Here is an 18,493-nt window from a genome sequence, read left to right as displayed (position 1 = left end):
GGGGCCGTAGCCACAGATGTCACAGCCCGGGTAGCAGACGAAATGGTGGCTGGTTCCCGTAGGAAGACAGCCACCCGTGACCGCAACTTCTGAATGACAATCTGCCCGCAGTGCAGGCAGATGTGTCAACGAACGCTGCTTCAGTGTGCTGGACGCCCAGACACCTAATGCAGCGATCGTGTCCATCCCCCTCCTCGATGAGGGTGCCGCACCCAAGAGAACAGCGGGACATGCCGCGCTGGAGAATGCTCAGTCAGTCCTGAAAAGGACTTTTAGAAAAAATCTCTAACACCTCCGGAACCGCCGAGACGCCCAGGGGAAGGTCGCTGCAGGAAGGGACGATCCGCTGTAACACGTCGTAGCACCAGCGTGTAGTTGTAGAGGATTGAATCCTGAGTTGTACTCATGAGCGATGGCTCTGAAGAACAAAAGGTAAGTGAATGCTGCACGCCGGCCTCCTTTTATACCGGATTTCCGGGGGCGGAGCCCGGCATGCAAATTGCATTCGCCAAATTTCATTGGCCTTTTCTATAGTAGTCAGAGTTGATTGGTTCTCAAGGGCGAACCCCATCTGTCGTTCTCGACACAACGTCGAGAGACCGACAGAAAGGGAACTCCTGTTTTAAGATCTATAATTAGCGTACTTGTTGGCAAACTTGTTTAGACTGGTTTAAAGGTAGAGTTCTCCCAAAAATACAATTTTGTCATGATTTACTTCCCTCAAGTCAATGAAAATGTTTATATGTCTCTCTCTTCTGTGGAACACAAAATAAGATATTTTGAGAAATGTCTGAGGGGTTTTGTGTCCACAATGAGGTCAATGGGGGCCAGTGTTATTTGGTGACTAACATTCTTCAAAATATCTTCTTTTGTGTTCTGCAGAAGAAAAATCAGGTTTGGAATGACAACAGGGTGAGCACATGATACAAAAATGTCAAATGTTTGGGTGAACCATCCCTTTTAGCAGGATTCAGATTTACAGTCATACAATCCTACACCTCAAACCCTTCTGGACCTTCACCCTCCAGGTTGGGGAGGCAGTTGGCATTGCCCAGAAAGCCGAACATCTTGTCCACCATGTCCGAGTCATTGACCGGTTCCTGTTTTTCTCTCTCCATCTGCTCCAGCAGCTCTTTTTTCTTGCGGGCCTCATCTCGCTCCGCTTGCTCTCTCTCCTCCTGATCTCGATCGAGCTGGGCCAGACGCTGCAGGTGCTTCCTCTCTGCTTCTGCTCGAGCCCTGCGTGCTGTCATCTGGTTCCTCAAGTGCTCCTCTTCAGCCAACCGCTGTCTTTCAGCCTCTAACCGCCGTTTCCTCTGCAGAGAGAGTCCAACTTTACAACTATTCTGCCTAAAGACATGTATATCCACTAAAGGTATGCTGTTTTTTCCAAGCAACACTTTGTACCAAAATCTAACTAAATAGCTGAGTTCAAAAAGATTCAATTATTTATATATTGTATTAACTTTACAGTTTTTTAATAATTTGATTTATTAAAATGTAATAATAATAATGATTATTAAATTGCTATTTTTAAGTATTAATAATTCTTCAACATAATTCTTCACTTTTAGGTTAAACATTACAGTATACTGTAAAATCACCTCTACTCTCAGATGTTTACACATTCTCCGTGCGATCATTCCTCGTGCAGAAGCCTGGATGGTCAGGACTGCACGGAAGCGCCTGGAGAACGTCCTCCGCACCAGGAAACCATGGCAACGAGCCTTAAGCAGGGTGATGCGTGTTCTGGCTGATTGATATGCCAAGTACAGCTTTCGTGACCTGTACAAGGCCTGCAGCCGCAAGAAACCAACACGCATCTGCAAAAGATTTGTATAGAGAATCATTCAATTACTCTGGAAACTGAATATGTCAGGGTACATTTTACAGACAACAGTTTAACTCACAGCTGTGTAGCGTTTTCTGCAGATGTAGCCTCTCCATATCCTCTGGATTAATGTCACAGCTCTTTTAACCTTTAGAAAGTTAGTTCTTAAAAAACAAAACAGTTAGATGTCAGACACATCACAGTTAAATTATATCTTTGTGCTCATTTGCTTTGGTTTTTCCATTACCGTTCTTTTAAACCCCTGGTGACCTTCTGGATAAGAATGACCTTGTTTGTTATGGCTTTATCTCTTTCGATTTCAAGCTGCATGTCATGATGATCCTACAGAAAATATAGACCAAGTTAACAATTTGTCTGTATTTTTTGACTTATGTTTGATATCTGTTTCTTCAAGTTTTCAGCATACGATTTTCCACCAGGCACCTTACAGAACAACTAATGCTTATTGCAAACTAGATGACCAGATCTATCTTGATTGGTCACTTTACAACACCAGAAAAAGCCCCTGCAGGTCAACGTCTGTCTATGTGAAACTTGTTTCTAAATATAATGCTTGAAAACACAAAATCTATGAAGTGGCCAACCTTCAGAAAGATTTTGGTCTTTCCTATCTCCCAGTCATCGTCTTTCTGCAGAACCGATACAACAATTCTCTGACAGGTACCTCGCAGATCTTCCTGTGAAAGGAAAGAGATTTATAGCTACCCTCTCCCATCATACTGTCAGTACACGTCAAATGAAATCACAATGCGGCAATTCCAACAGAAAAAAAAAGATCTCAACAACCTCTGATCTGTTGACTGTGTTAACTTGCCTGTTTGTACGCTGGTTTGACTCCGGGCATCAGGACCCGATAGCGGTCCACGAACTCGGCGAATGTGTAGCGAATGGGATATCCGGCTCTGCGTATGCGAATGGTCTCCATCATGCCAGAGTACCGTAACTGTCTGACACACAGACCTCTGTCAAACATCTAAGGGAGAAAACAAGCAATGTTTAAGACATACAAAGAGGATTTAAAAAAAATCGAACTTTATTTCTAGGAATATGGGCTATATGCAAATAGTGCTATTTTACTACAATATTTATCATTACTTTATTATGTTATACTATAATATAATTATACTATTTTTATAATGCTGAAAATAATATGTTACATGACACCTATAAATGAATAAATCTTTTTTTTGCTGGAGTATGGGCATTGCTTCAAATACACTAAAAGACAAATGTACTCACCATGGGCTTTTTGAGTTCATTGGGTTTGATACAGCGCACAAAAAAGGGCTGACAGACGCTCAGCGTCCTCATGAGCAGCTCCAGCGATCGTTTAAACTGACTGCTGAGAGTCGGGGAACGTTTTCTGGTCTCCACTCCCTGAAAACACAGAAACTCTTCTATTACTTGCATACAGAGATGTAGCTTTAGACTTTGTATATACACTACACAAAAATACACTATTTAAACAACACCACACAAAGCTACAACGAACCCATCGAACACACATGACAAAATAAGATTTTGATTTTTAAGGTTTTGATTTTTACCTCTCTATGTTTTTTCCAGTCTTTCCTTCTTTCTATCCCACTTCTATTAAAATAGGTCCTGTCATATTTTCTTTGTCTCTGATTATTTTCCTTTGGGACCTTCATTGGTGGCTTGGGTTTTCTTTATCTACTTCTCTCCTGCCGTTATTCTCTATCCTATGCGTGCAAATGCTTTAAGGAGGCAGTTTTGCAGTGTACATGTGAAGAAAAGTACTTCAGTAGTTTCCCCTTCCTCACTCTTCTCATGGTGCCAAGAAAAAAGTAAATGAAATTTCTGTCTTGCAAAAGACTTATAAATAATGGTAAGAACAAGCCACATCTGACTTGAAACAGAGCCTCCATGTGATGGCAGATGACTAACGTTTTCCCACAATTCATTTACAGCAGAATGCCACTGTTATATTTATTTTAAAGGAATATTTCACCCCAAAATGAAAATGCATGCTTATGTGTTTTAATACCCATGACTTCCTTCTGTGGAACATAAAGACTTATATATAGCAAAATTCCCTTGCTGCATTTTCCCAAACAAAGAAAAAGGAATAGGGTACTACAGCTGTCAGGCGAGATTTTGAGCAGATTTGCCTTCATTAAATGAAAGTTAGCTTCTCAGAAACTTCTCGTTTGGTGTCCAGAAAAGGCATCGTGTGATTCAACAACATGAGTAAATAATGACAGCACTTTAATTTTTGGGTGAACTATCCCTTTAAATCCTTCTGTCTGCCATCACTGACTACTTAAACAGAAACCATTGCCAGCAGAGAAAAAAACCACAGGAATGAGTTTTAGCGAGGGACTATAGAGAAAAAAGCACGTAGCCTACACGTTGGAACACAAAACCACTGTGTCGTTCATCATTGATTACCTTTTGAAGGGATGAAGTGGGCTCCAAATAGCCACATAGAAACTGAAGTAAAGATTAGGGACAGAGAGATTATGGGACGATGGAACAAAAGAGAGAAAGAGAAAATTGGCTGCTGTTAGCCAAGCCTGCTGAGAATCAGCCAAAAGAGATTATGACTGACATACACGGAAAAAAGCTGTTAGCCAGACGGCACTGACATTGTCACATGGATGACCCATGTTAAAAGGCCAGTGTTATTTAAAACGAAATTTGAGTTTGCTCGTTTGTAAAGCACTCATTTCTTTTGAAGTACCTTCTCAACCAAAAGAGCAATTATGTAAGCACATAAGTCACATATTTGCTTTTGATATGCAACCCTGACATATATCTGCATGGCCACCATTTGGCCCTCAGAGATTCGCGGCCACCCAGGAATGTCACGAGCATATCAATGCTAAGCAAATATGGATCAGTATTGAAAAAGGGCATCACCATGGCAACGTCAGCTTGAAAGATCTGCTTGATGAACTTGTTTTTGGACGAATGAACCAGTTGGATGATGTCACTGTGGAGGCTGTCCCTGTTTTTTTCCAGGAAACCTGACCAGTGAAGCAAAGCAAAATACTTTTTAACGGAAATATACAAATATTCATATTTTTTTTATCTTATTTTGAAAAACAAAGTAAATGTAATATCTAAAAGTGAGAATTGTGTTGGGCCCTATTGTTACAAATAAATTTAGTAAGATTATTAATATCATCAGGTACATTTTGTATAATTAAAAATTCATATTTTTCTGATGTTTTGAAGATTGAAAAGTGCTCAAACTAGAGAGGTTACCTTTAGTTTCATAGTGCACAACTCCAGCAAAGTGCTGAAGGCCAAACTTTGTCTCGTGACTGTGCTTAGGAGGGATGTAGTTGGTATTTAGTTTGTGCTGGGAATTTAACTTGTTCAGCATTGTCGCATCTGTTCCCTATGAAATAAAAGAGCATGTCATGTAGAAGCGACATGGCATGTAAGACCCCGTTTTGAAAAGGTAAATAAAAAACATTCAGAATCGACAGCCCTTCAATGAGTTAACTACATTAAAATAAAAAATAAAATTGTACAAAAACCCCTATGTTTTATAGGGTTTGACATTAAACAAAACAAATGATAACAAAAGTTGTACAATTCTACTCAAGATTATTTCAGTTTAATTCTACAAACAATATGTTAACTTTCTTTATAATATCACACTTACTATTTGTCTAACAGTTTTAATGTTTTTTATACAAAAAAATGGATATGTATTTTAAATAGGTAGTCACTTCTCGATTAAGGTTCATCATATTTGGGGGTCCTAGTTATGGAAACTAAAGTGTTAGATCAGTTAAATATACATTGTTTCATTCTCATTTATGTTTTGTGAGTTGTATGGCATAAATATGAAACTGAATATAATTTATTTTCAACAGCTAAGCCATCTTATTTTACCTTTGGAAACTTGCTCTCCTCATCAATCAGCGAAATGATATTCATAGGTTTCATGGCAATCATGTCCAAGGCATCCTGGTTGTCGGTGAACTCGATGTGCTGCCAGTTGATATCCTCCAGGTTGTACTCCTCTTGCTCCAACTTGAAAACATGTCGAACGAAGAACTGCTGCAGGTTCTCGTTCGCAAAGTTGATGCACAGCTGCTCAAAACTACAGCAGAAACGCACAAGATAAACAAAACACAGTAAAGACCCGCTGTGTTCGCTCGCAGAAATCAAGATTCTTCAAATTGTCTTCACTCCTCACCTATTAACAGTGAAATTCTCAAAGCCAAAGATGTCAAGCAGGCCGATAGACCTGCAGCAAGCTTTATTTTCAGAAGAAGAAGCCCTATAGATGGCGGCATTGATTTTATCCACTATCCACACAAACAACCTCCCGTAGATTCCCTGATGGAGACAAAAACCATCCAATTAGTGTTTGTAGCTAACAGTCTCGAAGTGAGAATCAAAACCATTTAGTGAATGTGAGGAACTTCACTTTGACAAATGCATCACGGACGTCTACACCCTGCTCCGCACTCAGAGGGGTGGACACACTCTCGCCCCTGGTGATAAGTGTGCGTGTGGTCAGGCATGTCATGACATCTTGAGGGTCCACCTGTGCAAAGATCAACATTCTAAACGTAAAACCTCACTTGCATGCGTAAAAATACATCAAATTTTACAGCTTTCCTGTAGCTCAGTGGTAAAGGGTTGTGGCTTCGATCCCAGGGGATTGCATTTACCTAAGTATAAATGTATAGGATAATCCAATGTAAGTCACTTTGGATAAAAGCGTCTGCCAAATGCATGAATGTAAAATGTAAATTTGAAAGCATAATAGTTTTAAGCTTTACAGACCTTTCTTTGGAGATTGTACAAAAAATATAGACACATCCTCAAAACACTGGACTTTTGGACCAAGGCCGTTTCTCAATGCAGCGGTCTTGTGTCCTCATGTTCTCGCTCTACGTCATCAATAACTGTGAAAGTCCGATCCAATACTCAAGAACCCCAAAACAGAGAACGTATGAAAGTACCCGGATGTGTTCTCGATAGCAAGGATGCATCGAATGCAGCCTTGCATGCGCCGTTTGGAAGCTGCTTAAAGTCCCAGGAGTCACTGCGGCGCGTCCACCAAAGTTTGTTCTTCCGAAGTTACCTTGCAAAAACGGCCTCCACGAGAACACAAGTCTGAGAAATGGCCCCAATGTATCTCATGATGTTTACTATTTTGCCACCAGGGGGCAGACACAAGCAAAGAAAAGGGTATGACAAAAAAACACTCAGACAGCCATTTAAATCAAGCTTTAAACAGCCCCTTTAGAACAAAGACCGAGGAATCATGAAGACAAACGCAGAAATCAAAAAGACTGACCCAGTGCTGCAGGCAGAGAGTCTGAACAGACTTGTGCCAGTGTCTCTGATAATAACATTAGAATGAAAGTCTGATCCTTGCTAAGGACTACATTTATCTCTAACTCCCCTTCCTTCAACCGCAAAGATAATGCAGTTTACAGAGCTAATGAGAGAGAAATCTCACCTAGAAACGCACCCCTATGTCACAGCAGCTTTGAGACGAGCTTTTTTTCATGTGCTGGATCAAAAAACAACATCCACATTCTTTTACCATTAAATATTCAGAAATAAGTCACGTTACATCGTCTCACCTCCAGTAGTGTTGCTGCTTTGGCCAGGTCAGGTGAGCGCACCACTACACAGGTATCCAGATTCTGAAGGGTTCGAGCTATTGGGGGTGTGGTTAAACAAAAAAGTTGTACTATTTCATTCATCTATGACATCACGTTGAGCCAACATTTGGTAATACAGCACAGATGCACCCGTCACGCTTCTTATTTCACCTTCATAGCGCAGATTGCCCATGTGCAGGATGGCAGCCAGAAGTTTGGAGATCTCCCAGTTTTCAGTGTCAGTAAACATCAGGACCTTCATGGCAGACAGGATGTTGGAATATTCCTTCATGTCATTCCTCCCTTCACATACTGTACAGTTACCCTGGATGACAAGCCAAGAGAGAAATACAGGACACGCACACACATAGTCCTGTTACACCCACTTTCTTTGTTTTTTTTCTACAAGGTGTTAAGTCAAATTTACAGTTTTTATAATGTGCAAACGTGCAAGATAAATGCATAAGAAAAAAAATCAATACCATAGTTAGATATGTGTAGTCTGTAGCCAGACCGAGACCTAATTTAGTCTTCTGATCAGGGCTCATGCCTGCCAACACGCAGTAGAAAATGTGGTAGTTCCTCTCTTCAGGTGCCTAAAAGACCATTACAATCTAATTACAGACATCACCACACGATCAATAACAGACGATTCCAAAGTAAGACATTTTCTTCATTCTCACCTGTCTGCAAACTCGAGATTTCTCCAGCAGATACTGCTCGATCTTTGCCCCCTCGATAGCTCCCCGCTTGTTGAAGTGAATATCAATGTATTTCCCAAATCGGCTGGAGTTATCGTTGCGTATGGTTTTAGCATTACCGAACGCTGTAGGAACATGGAATACTTAAAGGAAATGTCTCCAACCCTTTATTTTTCACTGTTCCAATAGTAACATTATATGTGTCATATGAAGGTTTATCAGGGTTGCCAAAATGTACAATTTAAGAATGGGATGCATTTATGTCAGGATCTCCGTCAGTCACCGTAGTACTTCGAAAGGGAGGGGTGAGCCATAGAGTAAGGTGACACTAAATTTTACTGGACCTAAATCAAGCCCCTTTAGAGACATGGTAGCGGAAAAGATATGAGTATTATTTTTTAAAGCTTTTGGGTCGTCTATTTGTGAACTTTATATGCACGATGAAGTCTAACATCCCAGCCAAAGGATGTAGTCACTTTTAGCAACTTGTTAGCAACCACCGTTTTTAAGACACAATAAGGCTTTAAAAAAATCAAAAGTGGGTTATAATTGGTGTGTTGTATGTCATAGAATAAAACGTGAAAATATTTAGAGGTACTTTAACTAAAACCAGTTCAAATTCAGCGGGAGAGCATAAATGTGTAAACTAAATTAGCTGACAATACAGTGTGTAGCATTGAAGTTAATGACTTTTGATTTTTGTAGTAACGCTTTTCGGATTTACAGTCACTTTGCAGACGTTCCCTTCGGACCACATGTTTGCCTACTCATATTCGGGGGTTAAGTCTGACGTCACGCACCACCATATATGGAAGGTCAAATACTGTTTCCAGGTCCAAACGCTCAATAAGATTATAGACAAACAACATAAAATGCTAATATACTCTCATGGTGAGCTTTAAAATGATCGAAAAACCCAAAACCCTAACCTTTAACGACCTCTAACCTTTATAATAGAAATCCCACATGGCCAGTAAGTGATTATTCCTTATGTCACCACTTAACAACCGAATAGAGATCAATTTATAGTGTAAGACTCGTTTTGAGGAAGACTAGGTTGTAGATCTTTGTCCAAGAAATGACGTGTTATTTGTGTTATAACAACGTTTAGCTCATAAGTTATTAGTCTGGGAATCTACTATGAACTGCTCTATTGTTAATGTACGGAGCGGTAGAATAGGACGTGTTCGTCTGAAATCAAAGAATGTTTTGCGCAATAAAGCAAATATGTTTGCGAGAGAACGCAAAGGTTTTGGAAGAGATCACCATGTGCCTAAAGGGGCTCCATAGTGCCTAGGAGTGTCAAAATATACTGCCATTGTCAATAACTATAATTTTTTAAATCCTGAAATTGACTTAATTCTACATTTATTATATTATCTTGAATTATTCAGCACATGTTTAACATTTTGCAAGGGAGCCACAATGGTTACAAGCTACAAAAAAAGTAAACACAAAATATATATAAAAATGTATATATTTCATTTTCCAGGGCAAGTAACCAATTCCCTTGGATGCTAAAACTGTTGTTCTATCGCTCATTATAGATCAATGTGAAACATGAATTTCCTTATTTATGTAATATGGTTTAGAGATCTTCCTGACCTTCTAAAATAGGATTGGCCTCCAGAATTTGCTGCTCAATCCAAGAGTGTTGGCCACTGATAGCCGTCAGGAACTGTAAAATGAGCTTGGTGCTTTCGGTCTTTCCAGCTCCAGATTCACCACTGCACACAGACACCCGTACATACACATAACATCATAGAAAAAAGAAATACATTTCGATATAAACTTGCTTTAAACTCCTGTCAGCTACCTGATGATGCAGCACTGGTCCTTACTGTTTCTTTGCATATTGAAGTAACAGTTATCCGCAATGCCAAATATATGTGGGGGCATTTCTCTTATCTTTTTGTTCGTGTAGAGGCGGATCTGGTCAGGTGTGTAGATGGGCAGGAGCTGATATGGATTCACTGCTATCAGGATGGATCCAGTGTATGTCTGAAATACAGTAGGGTCCAAAAGTCTGAGAAAATGCAGGATATAACATGTAGGATTTTTTACTTAAATGTTTCTGGCGAGTCACTGCATTGTTTATGAGAGGCTTGTTCAAAAAGGTGCACCAGCTTCTTGAAAGACCATTTGGCTACAGATTGCTCACTTACTGAACTGATGCACATATCCATTTAAATGGCTACAACAAAGTAACAGTGCCTTGCATCAAGTATTGAAGGGGTTGGGTAGTGGTTAATGAAAAGGTCTTATTCACAAAGGCTATTTTAAATGAAATATAACTATGACTGAGAAATCCATCTGTACAATGTAAGAGACCACAACAAATCATGGCTTCATTTCTCTCAATCCTTTAATAATGAAAACACAGACCCTGGTTTCAGATCCAGACAGTATACCTTATTAATGCAAACTGTTTTGGTCTCCTTGTATGGTCATAAATCAATGGCAGTGTTCTAACAACAGTCTATTTCTTCAAAAGAACAAGCTGCACAGATAAATCTTTAAAAATCTATTTACTTAGCTTAGAAGCAAATTAAATTGCTGAGAAACAACAAGATGATGGTGAATGTGAGAAATAAACATGTGTGCAAAACCGTCTTACTCTAATCTCACAACATTTTCCAAATAACATCAAAGACAAAAAAAGAGATATGTCGTGCTTACATATATAACCCTGTCATTGTACCGGATCAACAGATTTCTGAGTATTCCAGCCTCATTCAGGTCTCCAAGACGGATCATGTCCTCCACCCCATGAATAGAGGTTGGGTGCATAGGCTTAATGTTTGTAGCATTCTGAAGAGAGATCCTATGCTCCTATATAGAGAAGACAGACTGCTCATGAAACCAAAATCATTTTTACGCGATCATGCTTGAATAAATAAGAAGAGCTTTTGCGACTAACATTAATTTGAATAGTAGTCACTAAAAGCCCACCTTTCCTTTATCATCAAGAACCTGGATTTGACCCGAGTCGCAGAGTTTGACCACGGCACCAACAGGGACATCAAACTCATGACCCGTTCTTAGATCCAACCAGACATAGTCCCCCTGCAGACATTCAACCAATTAAACTTAAAAACTCAGTATGCAAATATGTCCAAATGTGAATATGATACATTTTATATAATAAAATCACTATTAATAATTATCACAGAAAACTTGCACGCAGACTAAAACAATTTTTTGTCACAATAGGTAGATCTGCCTTACCTGTTGCAGAATGACCATGTTTCTGGATTAGAATTGTGACATTAGAAGTCATGTGATGGTCCTGTATAGGACAGAAATTTAGCTGAAATAAGAAAATGAGATGTTAAACAAACAGTTCATTTAAATATAAAAATATTATCTTGATTAACTCAACATTAAGTTGTTCCATATCTATAAAAATGCCTTTTTCAGAGAAAGATCTTTGAAAGAAAACTCGTAACCAAATAGTTCTTGGACCCCATTGTCTACCATAATAGGAAAAATGGCTTTATACATTTATTTTTTCCTTTTAACACAAAATCAGATTTTTTGAAATATGTAACAAGGGAAGCAAAGTGTTCTGGTGCACTTTAGACTCCCATTGTAATTTTTCCTACTATGGTAGTCAATGGTTGCCAAGAACTGTTTGGTTACAATCATTCTTTCAAATATCTTTCTTAGTCTTAATCAGAACAAAGAAATTCATACAATTTGGAACAACTCAAAGGTGAGTAAATGATGATCTAAACAAAATGATAAGAAAAGTTACAGATTGTACATAACATGGTGGTTAAGCACAGGTGGTTTGTACAGTATTATTTTAGGGACATAATGCATGAGGATTTAATGACAGTAATCACAATGCACATAATTTAAGACAGAAGACATGTTTTCAAAATGACAGCATCATCTATACCCAAGCACTTTGCGATCAATTATTAAAAAACATATTGAGGTCTTTTTGATAAAAGCAAGAATCTGTAAGCATATATCAGAATATAAATGATCTCTTGAGATGCTTCCCAGGGCATCATGAATTTTAAAATGTGCTGCTGATTCAAAGAATATTAAAGAATGAAAACATTCATAAATTTGTAGTGCACAGAAGAGCTAATTCAATTACCAATGTGGGTCAAACCACAGAAAGACATTGTCCTAGACAGCCTAGACAAAAAAGTCCCTACAGAAAAAGTCTAGATTTAAACAAAATTGCACATTATCACTTTGTGCTTACAAGAGTATATTTTACTCTTTTAAATCTACAATTATTGTACATTAATATTAAACTATTAAAACCGTATATGCATCAGTGCAATTACAATCTCAATAGGGATATAAAATGACTATTCTGTGACCAGTCATAAGTACAATACAATACAATGGTCAAACGATTTTTCTTTTATGCCCAAAATAATTAGGATATTAAGCAGATCATGTTTCATTATGACATTTTGTGATTTTCCTACCAAAAATATATCGAAACTTTATTTTTTTTGTGGATGTAGCAAAATCGCGAAATACAATTTCTGCACGCTGCTGCTCGCTCTTTGGGAATTACCCAGCTTGGTATCTATGTGATGCTTACAATTTTTGCTTTTGGGTTCATCTACTCTCCACAATGTCATTACAGTGGTAAGCAAATAGAGAGTGTTAAAACAAACCTGTTTAATCAGCGGTCTGCTAAATAGCCTCTGATAGACAACTTTAAAGACGATTTTTCTTTTGATTTTTTCATCTGGTTTTGTAGTCCAGGTTGACGTCTATAGATATCTGACTTGCATTTTAGAAAGATTTTAACAGTATGTGGCACTTTGCACTTCACACATTATCATATTTGAAAAAGGAAGGCGGATACACTGCATTTGATTTGTTTGGATGGATAACAGTTTCATTGTTAGGCACAAAATATTTGCATATGTTTATCCAAACAAAATGTATTTCTATGACAACATGCGTTTTCCTTTTATCCACTATATCTATAACAGTACATGATAACCACAGCAACTTCAATAAAAAATCTATTAATATACAATAGAGTATAACAGACCTCACCATGTGAATCACAAATCTGGAATTATTTTGAGACAAACAATGTCTAGGACTTACTGTGACTTCAAGCATTACAAAGACATTATATTATTACTCGATCACACAGAACATCCAATAAACCCAATACCACCTGTAGTTTCTTTCCAAATATCCTCTATGAATGTATTTATAGCTTCTGGCACTGAGAATAATTACAAAGGTTGTTCTTCCTCCTTTAACACAGCTGTGGGAAAAGATCCAACTATATTTTATTAAGACAGTACATCAACGCATGCATGTTATTACAGCCAGCATGAAGCACACTACATTAAGCCCATTAGACAATGAGTTACCCAGAATGATTTAAAAGCTAAAAGACTGTCCTCTGGTGTTAGTAACTCAACAAGGAGCTATAGATTGAGTGTTTGTTTGATTGAGAGCTAATGATGTATCTGTCCTAATTATACCATCAATGAATGAGCCGTCATGACCAGAAACGGACAGTTCAGATGAGGCTTGGGACTCTGATAATTGGACTGCTGAATGGGGTCAAAGGGACAGTTTGCTGTCAGGCCCACACACAAGTGATTAAATGTCAAACTCCAAGCATCTCTATTCTCTACCCTTACATCTATTTAAGGGGATTTGTGTAATAGTGAGATGAATAGTCATAACTCTAAACAAAGCATATTCAATGTATATTGATATCAGTATGTGTGTCTACTGAGATTCGAACAAATTTTGCATTTCTAAAAACAATCCTTTACGAAATCTACAGAAACAATACTCAGCTACACACACAGTATTATATTAATGTACTGTACAATTGATCTAACTATAAACAACATCTTCAAATGTTTCCACAACCCAGATCACAGTTCCTGGGTAGCAAGGTGGGAATTGTGGCATGCAAATGAATTATGGATATTTTGACCGTTACATGATTTGCATACACGCGGGTGTCAAGACAACATAAACAGGCACACATGTCATTCTTAGTCAATTTTCACCATCAATGGTTCTCATGCACTGCCACACAAATACAGCATAACTCATTTTATGTCAACTCAGTCTCTTAAGGGTTAACAGTGCGGGTCAGTTGGTCAGGTGAGCGGAGAGTAGGGTGAGGGGAGCTTACAGAATTCTCTGGCTAAGCTTGCTGCTATGTAAACCATCATTTTTTGGGCTGAAACATTTCCTTTATTTGTGTTTTTTAACACTGCATCACCAACGTCAGTCCTAACGCGCATCACGAGGTAGCACTTTAACACTACAAACAAACACGTGCTATATAACAGATCTATTTTAGAGTTTTTGGGTACAAGTTTGTAACATCAGCTGGTTGTGAGACTGCAGTTGGGGAATAAGATCGAGGCATGTGTTACATCATGTGCCGTCCTCACAGCATGCTTGATAAGAGGATTAACATGGATTTTCATCATTTAGTTTAAGCCTAATATAAAAAAACAGCTTTTGTCTTAAAGAATATTTTAATTCAGGCAATAATGGTTTGTTCCAGATTAGATACGTTTTGGTTTATCAACAGACAATATGTCAATATGTGTAATGGTTAAGATGACACAGAATGGAGTGGCTCAGCGATGACGTACCAGGCTAACTCAGAAGTAAGCACAGCGCTGGTTCCCTCAACCAAAAGCTTATTCATTTTTCCTATAGACTTTTGGAAGATTGCAAAAAATAAGATCTGTGATTAACAAATGTTCATGTAATAACATGTTTGTTCTATCAAGATAATCTCTATTTTTGAAGCCTAAATACAAGCCAGAAGTAAAATGCTAGAACGAGGCTAAACAGACTACACTATGGCCGCTCAATATCAACGTCCCCACTATCAATCCTCCGACAACTTTCTCAAACTTTATTAAAACGGCAAGTAATTACTCCGTGAATGATTTCCTCATAACGATTTTAGACATTTTTTTCCATGTTTCATTATTTGTGAGATTTATAGGCCTATGCACTTTGACGTCTAACGTCCCAGCCAAAGGAAGTAGTCACTTTTAGCAACTTGTTAGCAAAAAGGTTTAAAAAATCACAAGCGGGTTTTATCTGGTGTGTTTTATGTCATAGAATAAACATTAAAATATTAAGAGGTTTTGTTAGCAATAGACCTTATTTCAGGCAGTTTACCAAAAACCCCTTCAAAAAACCCATAGACTTTAGGGCGATTGAACCAGAAGACTTAAAATGCTAACTCGCTTTTGGGGTTTGCATACAAAAATAGGAAATATCTGTGGTACTCAATTGCAATTGCCATCCTCTAAATGGAGATGCACTGCAGTCAATATTTGGTTTGTTCAATAATTCTGCCCATAGTGTAACTATCACTCAAATTTGATGACGTGTGCAGACATGCTGCAATTTATTTCACTCTAAAAACAAACTGCTGGGTTCCTTTTAACCCAGCATTGGGTGAAATAGGGACAAACAGGTTGGTTATGAAATAAAACCAAAGTGGATTGTTTTAACCCATTGTTGGGTCACTTAATTTATGACCTAATGCTTGGTTGAAAAAAACCCCAGCATTTTTTAGAATGTTGGTAGATAAACACCAGCCAAAGCAGGTAGGCCTAAATAAGAATAAATTATTATTTTAGCACATTTCAAGAGATTAGAGAATGGTATGAAATGCTCTATGTATTCTCGTTTTCTGGCCTTAATCTCAGCCCATATCAAATTCCACTGTTTATATGAAACACCTTTCTGAAACATTCTTGCACCACAACATCCAACAATGCACCTGTGAACTGTCTGACCTCAGCAGAAAGCATGCTAGAGTACACATCAACAAGAGTATTTGTAATGACATTACGTAAAACAATAGCTGTCATGCTTACAGGAAATAGAAAACATATAAAATACTGACATGAGTTCAGAGCCATTACAAAATAAACTGTGAAGGTGCTCAGTGGGACACCACCTGCGTCATGATCTGATCCCATTCCTGCCCTACAGGATAAAAAACCAAACAGCTGATATGAAAAGACCTTTAGAGATGTGTTTAAAATTCTGCTGGAAAAGTCAAATAATAACCTATTGAGCTAAACCAGCATTGCAGAAAACTAGGAAGTGCTTATTAACCAATAAATGGCTTCCTTTAAAGGTCCCTTGTTTGAAATTTAGCGGCATCTAGCAGTGAGGTTGCGAATTGCAACCAACGGCTGACACCACCCTTCCCTTTTGAAGCACTACGGTGGTTGACACTGAACTAAGTTGTCGTTTAATTTTTTCTTCCTTGCCGAAGGAGATGACGAATTTATGAAACACGCTCTGGAGCAGTTCATCTGTTGAGGGCTACTGTAGAAACAACGTGGCGAATTAGATAGAAATAGCTCATTCTAGGTAATAAAAAAACATAACGTTTCATTATGTAAGATCTTTATACACAGCTGAAGATGTAATAATGGATATTATACTACATTTCTGCCAATAGATGCTCAAAGAAATGACACACCGGACCTTTAATATTTGTCATTTTTGTCTAGACGTTGTGAATAGATTGTTTCATAACCATTGCCCTGAGCCAAGACTCAATAAAGGTCCTTAAATCTCGTGGCCCTCTTAATTGCTTCAGCCAGCACCTCACTGAGAGCCAAAGGCAGATTACAGAACCTCACACAGACACTTCCTTGACTGTGGAAATCACTTCTTTCTTTGCTTAACATAAATGGTAAAAATTCTGACAACACAGAGTGGACAAAACATTGCGAATATCTAACAATGAAACACTTGTTTCTATAGTACACTCTATGTGGTGACGCAAGTAAAACAAACATATGGAATTCACAATTCACAATAATTTAATGGACGTGTATAAATTAAACAAGAAGTTATTAAGATTTAAGCAAATGTAAGCCCTTCAATTGTACAAAAAGTTAGACGTCTTACATTGACACACACTAGATGCAGGTTTGAACAGAACTATTTGGCAAAGTAGCTTTGGAACAATTTTGTGAAAAGTGATATTCAAATAAATCATCAGGTGTTGAAAAAACATTTGGAGTTCATGTCAACTTGAGTGCATGCTGTCAATAAAGCACACAGCAGGAATATTAAAGAAAGTTAATTCTTCAGTTCAACATTTCAGCTTAATTTTAATTCTGCTAATTCTGATAAATATTACATTATTATTTGTTTCACTGGTGGACTTTTTGGTGACACTGTAAATAGACAATAACACTTTCAGTTAAAGGGATAATTCATCCAAAAATGAAAATAATTGATCATTTATTGACCCTCATGTCATTCCAAGCCTGTGTGACTTTCTTTCATTTGCTTAACACAAAAGCAGATATTTTGAAGAATGTTGGTAACCAAACAACATTGATCCGCATTGACTTCCATTGTACGGACACATAACCACATTTCTCAAAATATCTTCTTTTGTGTTCCACAAAATAAAGTCATACAAGTTTTGAATGGCAATTTCGTTTTAACATTTACATTTAGTCATTCAGCAGACGCTTTCATTCAAAGCGATTTACAAAGATTAATAAAATGACAAGTAAATAAATAATGACAGAGTATTTATTTTTAGTTGAACTATCCCTTTGACAGGATTGTGGTACAGGCCTGGTACAGAGCACGCACAGCAGAAAACAGCAATAAGTAGCTTTCCACAAAGCCTTAAAGGTCTAAGCTGAGTCTAAACACTCACCTCACGGTGACTCAAGAATCCAGGTCTTTTCCTATTACTTTTCTATGTCTTTCGTTCCTTCGGTCTCAATCTGTTGTGTAAATCCAAAAGAGTTCAAGAGGTCAGCAATTGTCAGCTTCTTAGCAGGTACCAATTTGAAAAGTCTCAGATTGTTTTACAGTCCTTTTCAGCACCTCAACATTTTGGCCTCTTGTGCTAATGTACCTGTTTCTGTGGGATGCTGAAAAAGGCAGTGACAACAGTTAGTGTTTCCCTCAATGGCTCTGCTGATCCAGATTAAAGGGGGGCGGGGTTAAGCAGCAAGCGGTGACTGTGGGAGAGGGAGGGGCTTGACACAAAGGTCTGCTGGCCATTTCAGTTTAAGTACATGGTCACTAATTTCCTGTTTCTCTTTTTTTGTCTCCCTTTTCCTTGCAACTGGGTATAGGAAAGGTCAAGTTTTTGTATCTACAGTATAAATGGAGTCTGGGTGTAGTCTATTAAATGCAGTTTAAAGGTAAATGGCACAAATCCAAAGTACACACACAGTAGCTATAAATAACCAACCAAAACTATAAAAAAATGCACTGATTATACTGTTCTCATGATTAAAGGAAATTTTTACCTAAAAATGTTTACCTGGTTGACGCTCAACATTCTTCAG

General features: G+C 38.0%; 1 protein-coding gene across 1 annotated transcript in view; it reads right to left on the bottom strand.

Annotated features, from left to right (window-relative positions):
- myo7ab (myosin VIIAb) overlaps positions 1-18,049 on the bottom strand; it is a 36,092-nt gene extending 18,043 nt beyond the window's left edge. The window contains exons 1-22 of the mRNA XM_056730815.1: positions 17,851-18,049; positions 11,385-11,466; positions 11,109-11,222; positions 10,836-10,988; positions 9,973-10,157; positions 9,762-9,883; positions 8,139-8,281; positions 7,938-8,051; positions 7,627-7,780; positions 7,435-7,511; positions 6,264-6,383; positions 6,030-6,172; positions 5,723-5,933; positions 5,084-5,219; positions 4,736-4,842; positions 3,092-3,229; positions 2,663-2,825; positions 2,437-2,525; positions 2,079-2,173; positions 1,911-1,995; positions 1,605-1,823; positions 999-1,316 (exon numbers count right to left, since the gene is read on the bottom strand). Of these exons, the coding sequence (XP_056586793.1) occupies positions 999-1,316; positions 1,605-1,823; positions 1,911-1,995; positions 2,079-2,173; positions 2,437-2,525; positions 2,663-2,825; positions 3,092-3,229; positions 4,736-4,842; positions 5,084-5,219; positions 5,723-5,933; positions 6,030-6,172; positions 6,264-6,383; positions 7,435-7,511; positions 7,627-7,780; positions 7,938-8,051; positions 8,139-8,281; positions 9,762-9,883; positions 9,973-10,157; positions 10,836-10,988; positions 11,109-11,222; positions 11,385-11,402 (2,904 nt within the window). The 5' untranslated portion in view covers positions 11,403-11,466; positions 17,851-18,049. The remainder of the gene's footprint in view (positions 1-998; positions 1,317-1,604; positions 1,824-1,910; positions 1,996-2,078; positions 2,174-2,436; positions 2,526-2,662; positions 2,826-3,091; positions 3,230-4,735; positions 4,843-5,083; positions 5,220-5,722; positions 5,934-6,029; positions 6,173-6,263; positions 6,384-7,434; positions 7,512-7,626; positions 7,781-7,937; positions 8,052-8,138; positions 8,282-9,761; positions 9,884-9,972; positions 10,158-10,835; positions 10,989-11,108; positions 11,223-11,384; positions 11,467-17,850) is intronic.
- Between the last annotated feature and the right edge of the window lie 444 nt (positions 18,050-18,493).

Source organism: Triplophysa dalaica, chromosome 19 (assembly GCF_015846415.1).
Source record: "Triplophysa dalaica isolate WHDGS20190420 chromosome 19, ASM1584641v1, whole genome shotgun sequence".
Lineage (NCBI taxonomy): Eukaryota > Metazoa > Chordata > Actinopteri > Cypriniformes > Nemacheilidae > Triplophysa > Triplophysa dalaica.
Note: the sequence above shows the minus strand (reverse complement) of the source record. Positions and strands in the feature narration are given on the sequence as shown.